At 43.4% G+C, this 15437-nt stretch overlaps 2 protein-coding genes across 5 annotated transcripts in view; one reads left to right on the plus strand and one right to left on the minus strand.

The window, feature by feature from the left end:
• NGLY1 (N-glycanase 1) overlaps nucleotides 1-7390 on the minus strand; it is a 25590-nt gene extending 18200 nt beyond the window's left edge. Inside the window, exons 1-3 of one of the 4 annotated variants that reach the window (XM_077302854.1) lie at nucleotides 7062-7380; nucleotides 2671-2785; nucleotides 240-482 (exon numbers count right to left, since the gene is read on the minus strand). In XM_077302854.1, coding sequence (XP_077158969.1) covers nucleotides 240-482; nucleotides 2671-2785; nucleotides 7062-7309 — 606 coding nt within the window. In that variant the 5' untranslated portion in view covers nucleotides 7310-7380. Of the gene's footprint in view, nucleotides 1-239; nucleotides 483-2670; nucleotides 2786-6867; nucleotides 6891-7061 lie in introns of those variants that run through there. The other 3 variants (XM_077302856.1, XM_077302855.1, XM_077302857.1) reach the window with 3 other exon arrangements.
• Nucleotides 6929-14636, plus strand: OXSM (3-oxoacyl-ACP synthase, mitochondrial). The gene is made up of 3 exons (XM_077302865.1): nucleotides 6929-7082; nucleotides 11641-12639; nucleotides 14088-14636. The coding sequence occupies exons 2-3, from the start codon at nucleotides 11657-11659 to the stop codon at nucleotides 14488-14490; spliced, it is 1386 nt and encodes a 461-aa protein (XP_077158980.1). The 5' UTR covers nucleotides 6929-7082; nucleotides 11641-11656; the 3' UTR covers nucleotides 14491-14636.
• Nucleotides 14637-15437: the final 801 nt, after the last annotated feature.

The following is a 15437-nucleotide window of genomic DNA, read 5'->3' on the forward strand; positions in this document are numbered from 1 at the left end:
GCAATGTTCCATGTGAGGCAGAACAGCCAGGAACTGACTTGCATGTGTGCACACAGTATGAATACTGCTGAATGCTGCTAAAATACAACTTCCCAAATTTTATATATTTGGAGAAAATGTCCCCAAGAATAACCACATTAAGAAAAACATCTACCACACATTCATTTTAGTTCTTAAATTTCATCTCTCATTTCTGAATGCTATTTCTTGTCGGCATAATACAGTTCTACAATGGTTACCATGACAGCAGACTCAGCAGCTGATGACGGTGGTGTCCTGTGGGGTGGGGCCAGATTAGCATCAGCATTTCTTGATGGCTGAGGGGCATCAGACTCCACCTTTGTCACTTGCTCAGAGGATCCTGGCCTTTCAATTTGATTTGATCCATTTAATCGACTAGTCCTTTCCCCAGCAATTAGGTCTCGAATTTTGCGCAGCTTATCAATTGAAGCTTCCATTGGAAAAACAAGGTGTGTTTCTCCCTGAAATTACAGGTAGAAAAGCCAAGTCGTCAGAATTATTAAGATTTAAATATTCAGCCTTGAATGCCACCTGTACTACCTTTCCTCAAATGTAGAATTATTTGTGTCTCCTTTAAACAAGGTTTCTATCATCTTCCACTTCTTTGGGGACCTTCAGGCTAGCCATTTACTTTCCCAATCCCCACCCCTTTGGTTTGGCAGGAAATTAGTGACTATCCCAAAGTTACCTAGAAATCTGATGGCTGAAATACAATTTTTCTTTATGTAAAAATAGTAATATGTTACAGTATTATCAAATATGGTCCTCCTCATATCTGCACATTAAATGTGGGAGTAATAGTTCACTTAGAGTACCAAAAACCCTTGAGCCAACCCTGCCTACATCTAATAGTGCAGTTTTTGATAGGTAACCACGGGGTCAGAGGAACCTGATTAAGCCACGTATGGTCAGCCAGGAATGGCAGATCATCAGGGAAGGCCAGGGTTGCTCTGCAGAGGAAGGCAGCGGCAAAATATCGCTTTATCTTTTGCCTTGAAAACCCCATGAGGGGTCACCATAGGTTGGCTGTGTGATAGCCATTAGGTCATGGGGCACTGTTGCTACCAAAAATCATAGAATTGGAAGGGTGGTTGTCAACGATATCTTTTCAGAATGGAGGGAGGTGAGCACCGGAGTACCACAGGGCTCGGTACTGGGTCCGGTACTTTTCAATTTTTTATCAATGATCTGGATGAGAAGATAGGGGTACTCCTCATTATATCTGCGGATGACACCAAATTGGGAGGAATAGTGAGCCCAGAAGGTAAAGTTCAACAAAGTACCATTGGGGTACAATTGCTACCTTGAACACATGTTTCTTTCAGCAGTGTAGTGTGTCATTATGGAACATAAGAATTTGGGGATGTGGTGCCTAGCTTGTAGAACTCTCTCCTACCCAACACCTACTATGCTGAGTTTTAGCATCAGGAAAAATTTCCCTCTAAAGTAGATTGACTAATGACCTGGTTGTAATGGTGGTTGTATCAACTTTTACTTAGTCTGGTTCCCTGCTTCCCTCAATGACAGATAAAACTTTATCAACATTCTTTAAGGTCTAGGCACCAATGAATTTGTGCTGTTCGCTCATTTCTGATTACTTGTATCCATGCTGTTTTTTATGACTGAGCTGAGTGATTTTTCTTTATGTAAAAATAGTAATATGTTACAGTATTATCAAATATGTAACCAAATTTCAAATATTATCAAATTATATTATCAAATATAACCCACTATATGTTATACTTTATTTGACCTTTTTGTTACTTTATTGTTTAATGATAGTCTTAGCTACCTTGAAAAGCCTACATGGAGGGAAAAAGGAGGACAGAAATATTTTCATGAATAAAGTTGCCTTCCCCTGCAGTAAGTAGTTTGTCACATTGACTTCAATCATCTGAATCTCTTTCCTCTGCACCCATAGTCTACTCCTAGTATTCTGTGAACTGCCTTGCCTAGGATGATCCCAGGAAGAGGGCACTGATGAAAGATGGCTGTTTTTAGCTTTGTTCATATTACAATAGGCACATGTACATATTGCAGCAGAGCCTCTTGTGGCGCAGAGTGGTAAGGCAGCCGTCTGACAGCTTTGCCAATGAGGCTGGGAGTTCAATCCCAGCAGCCAGCTCAAGGTTGACTCAGCCTTCCATCCTTCCGAGGTCGGTAAAATGAGTACCCAGCTTGCTGGGGGGTAAACGGTAATGACTGGGGAAGGCACTGGCAAACCACACCGTATTGAGTCTGCCAAGAAAATGCTAGAGGGCATCACCCCAAGGGTCAGACATGACTCGGTGCTTGCACAGGGGATACCTTTACCTTTACATATTGCATGTATGTACATATATTTGTTTGTGTAAAAAAAGAAATCCAACAATCATTCACTTTACAAATGAAAACAGAGATCAGCACCTGGATAAATGCATGGTTCATTCACACATTCAGCTGTACTTGCATTGAATGTAATCTGAGCATCAGCGCATGTAAAAATAAAAATCAAGTGTACAATACATGCATGTGTTCAGTGTAACTTGTGAGCAGGGACTTCTTTGGGTAAGAAGTTTGGCCAGATGATGACAATTAAATAAATGAATGGAAAGCACATGCTGAATTAGACATTTTGGTTCAAAACTACATTCCATTTGATGTACCTACCTCCTCAAACCCCATTTCAAACAAACATTCAACAGCTCCTCTGACAGGCAACAATCTAGTGGAAAATGCTTGGTTTCCAATCCAAATAGATCGATATTTCTCTTCATCTGGGTGGCTGATGAGATTAAAAGGGAAAATAACCCAAACAAACAGAAAATTGTTTAAGAAAGTAGCTTGTATCAAGGTTAAACCTAATTACAGGACAGCCTTCACTTTAATGAGGCACAATGCACTCCCTTCTGCCATTCTTGAAGGCAGATATAAAAAGATCCCAATTGAAGAACACTTATGCCTCTGTTGTGATGGGAATGTTGAGACCCTAGAATATGTCATCTTTGATTGTAAAATCTATAAGCAGATTCATAAGGATCTCATCATTCCTTTAACTCATGGTTCTCCTAGGAGACAGGGAATGCACCACCTCTCCAGTATGTTATCCCATAGGAATAAAGAATTAACTTTTAAAGTGGCCAAGTTTGGATAGATGGCATCTACACTCAGAAACTTCTGGACTAAACAAAGGAAGGAAGGAATTTATGTAGTTTATGTATCTTATGCTGTTGTATATATTTTATATTATTATATGTATGTATGCAACTTTTAATTTTTGATATTTCAATATTGTGGAATATTTATTCTGAAACCCATTTTTGTTTGCTGGTCCTGTAGCATAATAAATCAATATAATTTTTTTTTTGGGGGGGGGAAGAATTTTATCAGAGTGGTTGCATCAGTTACAAGCCAGGACTGTAACTCCCACATTTCAATAATGATATTAGACCTGCCTCTGTTCATTTAACCTGACACAGCTTTTGTTGTTCCCATTCATCTAATACGTTGCACGATCTGCAAAGCATGGCCATGCCCCATCCAAAATGAGTGGACTTTATCCTTCTGATAAATGAGCATTTCCAGCCACCACTACCTTGAGCTTGTCTGCATGAAGCTTGTTTTATCTCAGTCAGTTGAGCTGAGATTACCACCTCCCAACCCAGAAAGGTGGTCCATAATCAGTTGTAGTGAAAACCACTGAGTGATCCTGGATAATTAATTCACTCCTGATCTATATACCATCAGGGCAGCTACAGTTTCAGGGACAAATCCAAATGAAAACTGGACTGAACTGAGTCAAGAAAATGTGATGACATTCCTAGTGGTTCCCAAACCTTTTCAGGCTACCAACTCTTTGGCTCCCAGGCTACATCCCTAGTGCCCCCCCCCCACATATGAAAACACACCTCTTTTCTGGTGCTATGTCTACTGCAAATTCAAATTGCCTACACTTATGTTTGAGTTGTTGTGCAGTGGCCATATTTTAGTCTGGAAAAAAATATTTCCTTGCAAAAGTCATTGTGAAAGCCCCTTTGGGTCCTCACTGGGGAGGAAGACAGATGGGGAAAGAAACAAAGAAGCAAACTGAAAAGTCCCATAGCCAGAAGCAAGCAGGAGGCTTTTCTAGCCTCCCAAAGATGCAGACTTTTGGTGAAGGGTTGCAAAGCCTGGGTTAAGAAATTCCTGGAGATCTGGGGTAGTGCCTGGGAAGGACACAGTCTGAGGAGGTTAAGGTGTTCTGCAGGAATATTATCCCATCCACCCCAACTTCTGAAGCTGTTGTTTTTTTCAGGGAGCTAAGCAGGGTTGGCCCTGGTCAGCACTTTTCTGGGAGACCACAAAAAAAAGTCCACGATCACTATGACTACCCAGAGATGGCAAGCCACCTTGGAACGTCTTGCTGTGAAAATGCAGCCGCAGTAGGAACAAGTCAGACTGCTGCCCTCATACTGTCCCAAAATTCCGCACTGCCCCCCTGGATCCTTCCACTGCCATGGGGGGGGGGGAAATACCATCCAATTTGGGAACCATTACTATAGTGTATGAAGCCGAACCACTATATCTTGCTCAATCATCTTATCCCCAAGGCTGTCTGTTGTTTCACTCCAAGGAAGATTTCCCAATTAATTGTCTCACAACCAACTGCATCCAGAAGGATCTACTAACCCAGGCTTTCTCACCCAGTGTTTCAAGAAAGTATGAGGTTTACTGATGGCCTTGGAAGGGTTTCCTGAATGGGTGGCAATTATTTTTTTACATATTTTAAAAATTTGTTAAACATTTATAAGATATTACCATATATGGTCCTGTTGACCCACCCCTCCCAAAATGGCCAATGATGGGCCTGGAGGGAGTGGGAAGGGGAGGAGCCCAAGGTAGGCATGTACAAAGCTATGCTTCCTAACCATATTCTACATGATCATTCCACTTCTGGGGGTTCTCAAAGCCTGATGAATGTTTCAAGGATTTCTCAATGTTCAAAACATTGAGAAAGGCTGTACTAGTCACTTAATCCTGGTTAGACATTGGATTAAATAAATTGTCTGGGTCCTGTAGCAGTTTGAGTGTTGATCTAGGGAGACCCAAGTTTAAAGCCCTTCTCTTCTATGAAACTTTTTGGGTCATCTGAGAACCAGTCTCTCTCTTTCTCAGCCTAACCCACACACCAGGTTACAATGAGTATAAAATGAAGAAGGGAGAACCATATTGCAGCCCCTGATTCCTGGAAAGAAGGGAGCATGAGTTGAAGCAAGGCTTGCATGGTTTTGGCCTGTACTTGCATGGAGCTGGCCCCTGTGCAAAGGGGCAGCCCCCAGGCCATCAGTCCACCAGAATTTTCCACAGTGTCCTTAATGACTAGTCTGCCCCTGGAGGCCACCTTCTTTACTGGACTCTGTCTACCAAGGGCAGGGGCTGACTGGCCACTGGGGAACTCCTAATGGGCTGTTAGTCTGGGGGCTGTCCCCTGTATAAGGGCTAAGCCCATGCAATACTTAATTTGCCTGGATCAGTCCAGTGCAGTTGCCTTGCATAGACCAGCGGAATGCGAGGCCAGAGTCTCTTTGCTAGGCTGACCTCAGAGCAGTCTTGTCATTGGTCAGCCCTTCCTTCTTTGGTGGCTTGGCCAGGGAGGCATGTAGGCATGGAGACATGACCTTCTTCTCTGGTGAACTTCAGCTTTGCCTTTCCAATCCATCCTAGGAAGTTCTTGCTGATGGCAAGAAACTAATACTTGAATACAAGCTGGCGTGTTGCAGTTCTGGATAAAGTTGCATCCCAAAGGGACTCAACAAAATAAGCAAGATTCCTCTCATTTCCTTTAAGAAACATCTACGCTTAGGAGGCTATGAGGGATTTGTGATAAGCATGCTCCATGTGCAAGAGCATCAATCATGTCCATGCTAGCAGAGCTCCCAAATCACCCAGAAAGTTTCATAGGAGAGAGATCAGGACGCTTTCTCCGAATGAAAGAGCTCCTTGACCATAAGCTGGACAGGGGTTGGGAGTTAGAACTCTATTGTATCACCATCTTTTAATGTGTTAAGGGGATTTTTAGTGGTTGTACTGTTTTTATTGTTTTATTGTAAACCGCTGCAAGACTTATGGAAAGCAGTGGTATATAAGTCTAAAAATAAATAAATAAATCTCAAGCTGCTTCTCATAGCAGTTAGGGAAGATATGGTCAAGTTGCTGGCACATTTCCTCAAAGAATTCTAAACAAAACAAGAGGAGGATGCACAAGGACTTGCAGAACAAGTGTCCCATTCCTCCCTGTATTCCACCCCACCCCATCCATACACAATCGCCTCTTTCCCACCCTCTGGTCTAGCAGATGCTCTCTACCCAGGAAAGTCTGGCCAAGTTACTAAAGCTGTTTTCTCCAGGAGGGGGTAAAAGCCAGATGGACCTGGAACAGGCATTAAGCGAAACAACAGTATTCCCCAAACGAGACGCTTGAGCAATTTATGTACAAAATATAAATTCCAGCCCTGTCCTGTTCAACTGTGGTCACACCAGCCTCTCTAGGAATTAGTATTGTGGGTCCAATCTCACTTCAAGATCACACTTCCAGGCCAAACCCTTTCTCTTGTCCCACCAAATGCGGTATTTAGTGAAGAGGAAAATGCACTCTGCACATGCTCAGAGAAGCTAGGCGAGTGCATTTTGGCCAGTTTTACCCAACTGACAGTCACACTCGCGAGTTTCGCCATTTAATTCGGCAGCTTCGAGGATCAACGACCGAAAGAGAAGAGGCCACGGTGCTGGAGCTTTAGCAGCGTCTCCAGTGTCGGAAGTAACCAGCGCGTCTCAGTCCAGCAAAAAAAGCAGCACAAGCGAGACAGTCGCGAAACATTCTTTCTTTACCCGCAACGAAGAGCATTTCACTCATAATACCAATGCCTGCCCGCCCGCAACATTTCCAGCAATCAGTATATCTGTGATCCGGAAGCTTTTTAGTCCATCGCGCGTCCCGACCCGCCTCTACAACCCAGCAGGCGCCAACGGCGGACCACCTCACTACAATTCTCGCTTGTTGGGCCCGTCTGCCTCTCTCTCACCTGATGATATTATCCGCATAGGTAAGCAGCAAGCGGGAGGCCTCCAAAAACGTTTCTCTGGAATTCTGGCAGAGCTCGCTCACGGCTTGCGAAGGCATAGGAGAGGACGGTCCCATAGCGGCCGCCATCCTTCTGCAGTGGCGTTCGCTCGCCTGGGCTATCCTTGCCGGAAAGCAAGAAACTTCTGCTTTATCGTGCGCCCGCCCGCGTTCTATTCTGGGCAAACTGGTATCAGGAAGTGACTTCATAGAAGGAGGGAGAGCCACAGGAGTCCCCCCCCCCCCTTCCTTTTGGAAGCTTCTATGCTTACGAAGGGGGAGTGGGCGGCGGTGACGGATTAATGACAAGCATACTCCATTTTTGTCAGTCTACGGACATGCGCAGTAGCGAAGTCTATAAAGCAGTCGTTCTCAGCTTCTTTTTTAGGCTTCTAGAAACCCCAGAATTGGTGCGATGCCGCAGAAAAGATTTGGGAAGCATAGCTGTGTACACGCCCACCCTCTCCAGGCCTATCATTGGCCATTTTGGGAGGGAGGGGCAGGACCATATGTGGTCGTGTCACCTGACAAGTGTTTTAAAAAGTTTTAAAATTATTACAAATTTACTAAAGGGGAAACCCTTGCAGGGCCTGGAGAGACCCCCAGGGTTTAAGGAAACCGTAGTTGAGAAGGCCAGGTCTAAAGCATTAGATTGGTTCCCCATCACTCAGCCAGCAGGCAGATATTAGAGTAATATTGGGCTGACTGGGGGAAAAGGCCCAATAGTTCTCCTTCATATTTTCCCTTATTTTACATTACAGTGTGGCTCCTAATGAAAAAATGAGGAAGATAATGGGAAGGGAGCTGACACATTTATTCAGAGGATTTTATACAAAATACTTTCCTACTACCTAGAAAGCATACGTTACGTTTTTGAAACATTTAGAAGCCCCAACGGATGTGTCAAAATAGAAATTCCTGAATGTGTTCAAAAGCTCTGGTCTTGTTTATGACAAATTCTATCAAGAGTTAAATCTGAGAAAATGCGTAGGATCGAGGTGTACGCCCCTTGGAAACCAAGGGAACAAAGTGTGTTGCATCTTACACAACTGTGTTTTCAATGAACTTGGTTACTTATTCCTCAATCAGGCCCTAAATGATTCCAAAGCAAAAATTCATTCTGACAGTTACAGTTGCTGGATACATCTTTATACAGGATGTGGATTATGCAGGAGCCTATATATCTGAAAAACAATTGGAAAAGTATGTTACCTTTAATTATGGCTAGATTAACTATTTTTCTCTCACACACATACTAATAGATCTGAGCCTTACACTCATGATTTTCCTCTGGGGGTGGGTCATATCTTGTGAGCTGTATGAAAACTGGGTCCCTACTACTCAAGGGATCTTTGGACTTCTATTTCACCAAGAGCAGTCCCCAGTACCACAAGACAATCTGCTGCTGAAGTTTCTCAAAATGACACTTCTACTGTAGAGGAGGGAAAAGCCAAAATATTCCATGGGACATGACCTAGCCCTTGGGTACTTATTTATTTATAGTCTGACTGATTTATAGTCTGATTAAGCACAGTGAGTCAGTACAATCAACAGGTGATATTCAATAAACAATGCATTAGGATTGCTTGCAATGCATTAGGATTGCTTGAATCAACCAGAAATCTAAAGGATAGAACCCAAGTATTAACATGGTTTATTAAATTATGCAAAATTACATAATAGGATCCTACCTATGGTAAGCTAGACACAGCTGTATACACCATAGTCTCTAATCATTTGTCCAAGTAGGTTTGTAAACCATCTTGTCCAATGCAATCTTATTACCTGTGCAAAAAAGGCACTCCTGAACAATTCAGTTTTGCATCAATTGCAGAAAACCAGGATAATGACTTTTTAACTGTTTTGGGATGCTATTTTAATGTTATGTAAGACTGCCTTTTATTGACCTGATGTAACCTACTCTGAGCCTCAAGGGAAGGGTGGATTATCAAAATAAAGATTTATGAATGTATTTATTTATTTATGGGAGCCATCCTGACCTCTTTGGGCAGACTATTCCATAAACTGGGAGCCACAATGGAGAAAGCATATGTACAGTAGTTGATTTGGCCCATTTTCTGGTTGGCACCTGAAGAAGGCCCTGCTAAGATAAGTGAAGCTGTTGTGGCAGAGCATTGGAAGATAGGTAGTCCTGAAGATAAGAGAGAACAAAGATGTGAAGGACTTTGCCAGTGCCAGCATGGTGTAGTGGTTAAGAGCGGCAGCTTCTAATCTGTTGATTCCCCACTCCTCCACATGTAGTTCACTGGGTGACCTTGGGCTAGTCACAGGCCTGATAGAGCTATTCTCACAGAGCAGTCCTGTCAGGCTCTCTCAGCCCCACCTACCTCACAAATGTGAGTCCAATGGCACATTTAAAACCAGCAACATTTCATTCTAGGTGTGAGCTTTCACGTGCATACATGCTTCCTCAGACAATGAAATAGGAATCATCAGAGTGCAAATGTAAGGAAAGAGTAAATTAGCAAGCAGCATAATGAAGATATCCAACAAATGTGCAGCATAATGAAGATGTTTCTCACAGTCAAATAATGGCTTGCTTGAAAAACAGAGTTCATTAAGAAGAAGAAGAAGAGTTGGTTCTTATATGCCGCTTTTCCCTACCCGAAGGAGGCTCAAAGCGGCTTACAGTCGCCTTCCCATTCCTCTCCCCACAACAGACACCCTGTGGGGTGGGTGAGGCTGAGAGAGCCCTGATATCACTGCTCGGTCAGAACAGTTTTATCAGTGCCGTGGCGAGCCCAAGGTTACCCAGCTGGTTGCATGTGGGGGAGTGCAGAATCGAACCCGACATGCCAGATTAGAAGTCCGCACTCCTAACCACTACACCAAACTGGCAATTAATCCTTTGGGTTCAATTGCTGTTCACAAAAAAATGTTAAGGTTAGTGTTAAATGGCAGGTGCTTTCTCAGTTTTGAACAGAAATAATTAAAAGAAACCTGTTGCTAGTCCCATCCATCTCCACCCAAGTGGGGAGAGGAAGAGAAGGAAATTGTAAGCTGCTTTGAGACTCCTCCAGGTAGTGAGGCATAAAAACCAACTCTGCGAGCCAATACCTTGAATTGAGTCATGTAACAAATGGACAGCTAGTGGAGTGTCGGCAGAATATGGAAGAGCAAATAAGATCCTTACTTTGAAATTCATGCCAGTTTTCATTACACGAAATTACACGAAATATTTGCTGCAATTTTATAGTCAAAATCCGGAACTTTAAGAATCTGGTGCTGACAATACTCGCTTGTTCCTGTAGAGCTTGAATTTGGCCCATAGGTTACACCAGTGGTCCCCAACCTTTCTGAGGCTGGGGACTGGCAGGGTAACTGCCCCGCCCACGCATTGCGCATGCGTGGCCCGGCCGCGCTTGCACGATGCGCAGGCGCGGCTCTGATTCCCTCTCCCCGCCCTCCCGCAGTAAGAAGCTTCCCGGGCCGCAAGCTTGCGGCCCGGGAAGTTTTTTTACTGCGGGGGGGGGGGCGGGGAGAGGGAGCCGCGGCCTGGTGCCATGGCCTTCACGGCCTGGCACCGGGCCACGGCCCGCAGGTTGGGGACCACTGGGTTACACTATTACTTTGGCAGGTTTCAAGAATGACAGCACAAACCATTTTGCACTTTGTTGTCACACTGCTGATCCAGCTCAAATTTGGGGGGGGGGGAGGGACAAAGGCTTATCCGTCACTATGCTGCCTCTTGTGAGCTCCCTGAAGGAAATACCAGTCCAGCACACTTCTATAGATGTTGTGGCCTATGGAGATGAGTGCGTGAAGAAACAAAGCATGCTTGAACTGAAATAAAGGGACCCTGAGGCTTCCAAAGACTTAGAATTAAAATGGCTAGTAAGCCAGAGGTGCACTGCTTTTACTATAACATCACTTCATAGCCTTTGTAGAAGATACCATATTTGGCAGAGCACATGACACATGCAGCAGTACAGGAATAAGTCATAAACCCCTTGTTTGGCAGTATGCTTTGTGGATTTGCTTGAGCAAATAGGTTCTTTGTTTTTATTATTATTATTTTTGCATTGTCCCTTCTTCCTTTTTTAGAGATTTTAAACAGCCTTCACAAAGGTAGGAAAAACTCCTAGCTACTCTGGTTACTTGTGTTGTTTAAAAATTAATATTGGTGCCAACACTGATTTTTTCCCCCCCAGATTACTTAGGCACTTTCAAGGACATTTCTTTCCTCCCAGGTCCATAGGCAAAATATCAAGAGTTATAAATAGAGTTTGAAATACCAAGACGTCCAAATACAGACCACCTCTGAGAGAAATTTACCATTGTGCCAGTTGTCACTGGTGCCATCAGAGCAGTGCCTAGAAGTCTCAAGAAACACCTAGACATTCTGAGCACTGAACAAATGACACCATCTCAGTTCCAGAAGACAGTGTGGTTTGAAACAGCGAGAATCCTGCAAAGATAGATCTGCAATGCCCAAGAACTATAACTGCAGGACACCATCTACCAGTCAAATATCCGACTGTGAGAATTCATAATAATAATTTTTATTTTGTCTGTTACAGGATCTGCAGCGCAAAAATGCATCTCCAGTGCCTGAGAGGTTTATTTAGAATGGAACGCCTCAATGTTCAACATTTGCAAGCACATCACCATTTAAGAACCATTAAGCATATGAGCACAAGTACGGTCTCTCAAGCGCGAAGGAGAGTGGTTATCACAGGTATAGGATTAGTATCTCCTCTCGGTGTTGGAACTCAGTTTGTGTGGAGCAGCCTTCTCCAAGGGAATTGCGGGATTATTGCTCTTGAGGGAGAGGAGTACTCCAGTGTTCCATGTAAAGTGGCTGCTTGTGTTCCAAAGGGTGATGGTGAAGGTCAGTTCCTCGCAGAAAACTTTGTGTCAAAAGCAGAGAGCAAAGCCATGTCAGCTGCCACTGTCATGGCCATAGGTGCTGCCGATCTTGCAATAAAAGACTCTGGCTGGTATCCACAGTCTGAAGTGGACCATTTAAGTACTGGTGTGGCAATAGGAATGGGGATGGTTCCACTAGAAGATATTTCCGATACAGCCTTGACGTTCAGGACAAAGGGGTACAACAAAGTCAGCCCCTTCTTTGTCCCAAGGATCCTAATCAATATGGCTGCAGGTCATATCAGTATTAAATACCACTTGAAAGGTCCCAACCATGCTGTATCGACGGCTTGTACTACAGGGGCCCATGCTGTTGGAGATGCCTTTCGATTTGTAGCCTATGGGGATGCTGATGTGATGCTGGCTGGAGGAACAGAGGCTTGCATATGCCCATTGTCTCTGGCAGGGTTTGCTAGAGCTCGGGCTCTAAGTACAAGCTTTAACTTGAGCCCCAAACAGTCCTGCCGACCGTTCCATTCGCAGAGAGAAGGCTTCGTCATGGGAGAAGGTGCCGCAGTTTTGGTTTTGGAAGAATATGAGCATGCTGCACAAAGAGGAGCCAGAGTGTATGCGGAAATTTTGGGCTATGGACTCTCAGGTGATGCTTGTCACATCACAGCACCTGATCCAAATGGGGATGGTGCCTTCAGGTAAAAACTAGAGACAATCACAAAGTGATTTTTCTCAGTCAGTGATGAACCTATGAATTATACTTTTCTAACATTTTAGATTAATTTTTTAGAAATTCCCAGGCAAGTTTGAAAATCAATTGATTTTGAATTTTGTGACATGCTAGTGCGGGAACCAGTGTGGTGCAGGTGATGCAGTTTGGGGTTTAAATGTGGAAAAAGCAAATTCTCATTCAGCTCTCTGGTAAACTATAGGTAAATCATGTTTTTTCATTCTTACCTAACTTGGGGGCTGTTGTGGGATCTGCCAGATGACAATTATGAGGCACACTGTAGAACATTACAGAGGCGAATAAAGATTTTATAGGAAAGACTTAATAAATTCACATCTCCCAATTTTAATGGCAATATAGTTAATCAAACTTCAGGAAGAGAGTTTCTAATTATATTAGAGAGCAATCCTAAGCAGGTCTACTCAGAATCCTATTCAGCCCTATTCAATGGCACTTACTCCTAGGAAAGTCTAGCTTTGTTCATTAGATATGGTAAAAGGAGTGTTCAGTGAGGGATTTGATCAGTTTAAAGAACTAACAAAGTGGAACCTTCAAAATAATATCTTCCACTCATTAGGTCTGAATTTTCCACTTCAGTCTTAGCATGGCAACAGATTCCATAGGCTATTTTTAATAACACAATCAGCATTTAAGTCAGATGCCTTTATTCCTGCCTTGAAGACGAAACCTAAGGACTCTGTTCTTATTCACATAGTGTCTAGTGAAACTGTGTGAACTGTACAAAATTCATACGTTATGCTGGTATTCTGATTTTAATGTTTAGCTGCACTCTTTCACTGGACATTGGAGCTGGCTGAACAGCTGACCAAAGGTGATGAATTTTACCAATCCTCCTCCAACTGAAAACTTCTTAAGCCCCCTTCATTCTGTTCTTGCTAGTCTCCTGTTCCACAGGAGCAGCATGTCAATGGGGGTTGGGGGATAGAGTGGGAAGCAAGTAAGTCCCACTCCTCAGATGGAAATCCCTTTCCTCAACAGAGACCAAGAGATCCAGTAAATGTACCTTTCCCATTAAAAAAATAAAAGAAGAGTTGGTTCTTATATGCGCTTTTCTCTACCAGGAGTCTCAAAGCAGCTTATATTCATCTTCCCTTTTCTCTCCCCACAACAGACACCCTGTGGGGTGGGTGAGGCTGAGAGAGCCCTGATATCACTGCCCGGTCAGAACAGTTTTATCAGTGCTGCGGGGGGGGGGGGGCAAGGTCACCCAGCTGGTTGCATGTGGGGGAGAGCAGAATCGAACTTGGCATGCCACATTAGAAGTCCGCACTCCTAACCACTACACCAAACTGGCTCTCAAGAAGTAGACCATTCTGAATTCAGTGGAACTCACTCCCCGGTGAAAATGTGCACAATATAACCTTCATCTCTTTCTTGTTCTTTGTTCCCCCTTAGGTGCATGGCTGCAGCATTAAAGGATTCTGGAATTTGCCCTGAAGATGTATCATATATTAATGCCCATGCCACCTCCACTCCACTAGGAGATGCTGCAGAGAATCAAGCTATTAAGAGACTCTTTCAGGAGCATGCATTCTTTCTTGCAGTTTCCTCCACAAAGGGAGCAACAGGCCATCTGCTAGGGGCTGCAGGGGCAATTGAGGCAGCATTTACAGCTTTGGCTTGTCACCATAAAGTTTTACCACCTACGCTAAATCTGGATCAGACGGAGCCACCATTTGACCTCAACTATGTTCCACTTGTACCTCAAGAATGGAAAACTGAAAAACGGCCAATTGCTCTCACTAATTCTTTTGGCTTTGGTGGAACTAATGCAACACTGTGCCTGGCTAGTATTTAGTTTCCTAATCTGCGCATGTGCTCAAAAATAATGGTGGCCTACAACTGTATTGGAATGCAAACCTGTAGATCTGCATTTGTTTCATTCATTCCTATTTGTATTTTTAATCCTTGAATACTAGGATAAAAACTAACAAATATTTCTAATGTTCGTTCTGATGACTGCTTGCTGCAAGATAAAAGTAGCCTGTCATCAGTGACAAATGAACATGTTTTGGCCATAGCTATATTCAGCAGGAAGTCAGAACTGTATAAGGTTTCCCAGTGCAGGAAATAGATGCTCTTGTCACATGTAAAGAACTATATGTGGGAAGGATTCAACAGTCTCTGTCCATGTGACTCTTTGTTTTTTCAATGAATGGATTCTTTGAATTAATGTAGAAGCAAAATGTTCACACAAGAGGTGAATTCCTAGATGTTTGGCCAATGCCAAATGATCACTGTTTTAATCCAGCTAATTCCATTAGCTAAATTAAATGATTAAATGTTATCCATGCAGCTCATTTATAGGTGCACAACAGGAAATATCTCTACACTGTGCAAATGCAACATGATAAAGCAAGTTAGTACTGTGTTTCTTGAATTTACATTGCTGAGTTGCCAGATCAATGGAGATTAGGGTTGCAAGGCATGGCCTGACAACCAGTGGGAATCTTGGTGGGGATGGGAGGCACCATCAGCAACAGTGTGGCATCACTTCCAAGGGAAACACCTCTCTAGGACTTGCTGGAAACTCTATAGTAAAAGAGCAGACTGGTGTAATTTCCAGTTTTCCCTGGAAGTGGTGCCACACTATTTTTCTCCACTGGCTGCAGGAACAGGAAATGGAAATTATAGTACCATGATCATACCTGAATAATCAGGAGCATGAGGGGAACATTCTTCAGCCTTTGGAGATCTGGAACTGACATTGATGGCCCTTATGAAGGCAGAAAGGGAGGGGAATAA

Source organism: Paroedura picta, chromosome 11 (assembly GCF_049243985.1).
Source record: "Paroedura picta isolate Pp20150507F chromosome 11, Ppicta_v3.0, whole genome shotgun sequence".
NCBI lineage: Eukaryota > Metazoa > Chordata > Lepidosauria > Squamata > Gekkonidae > Paroedura > Paroedura picta.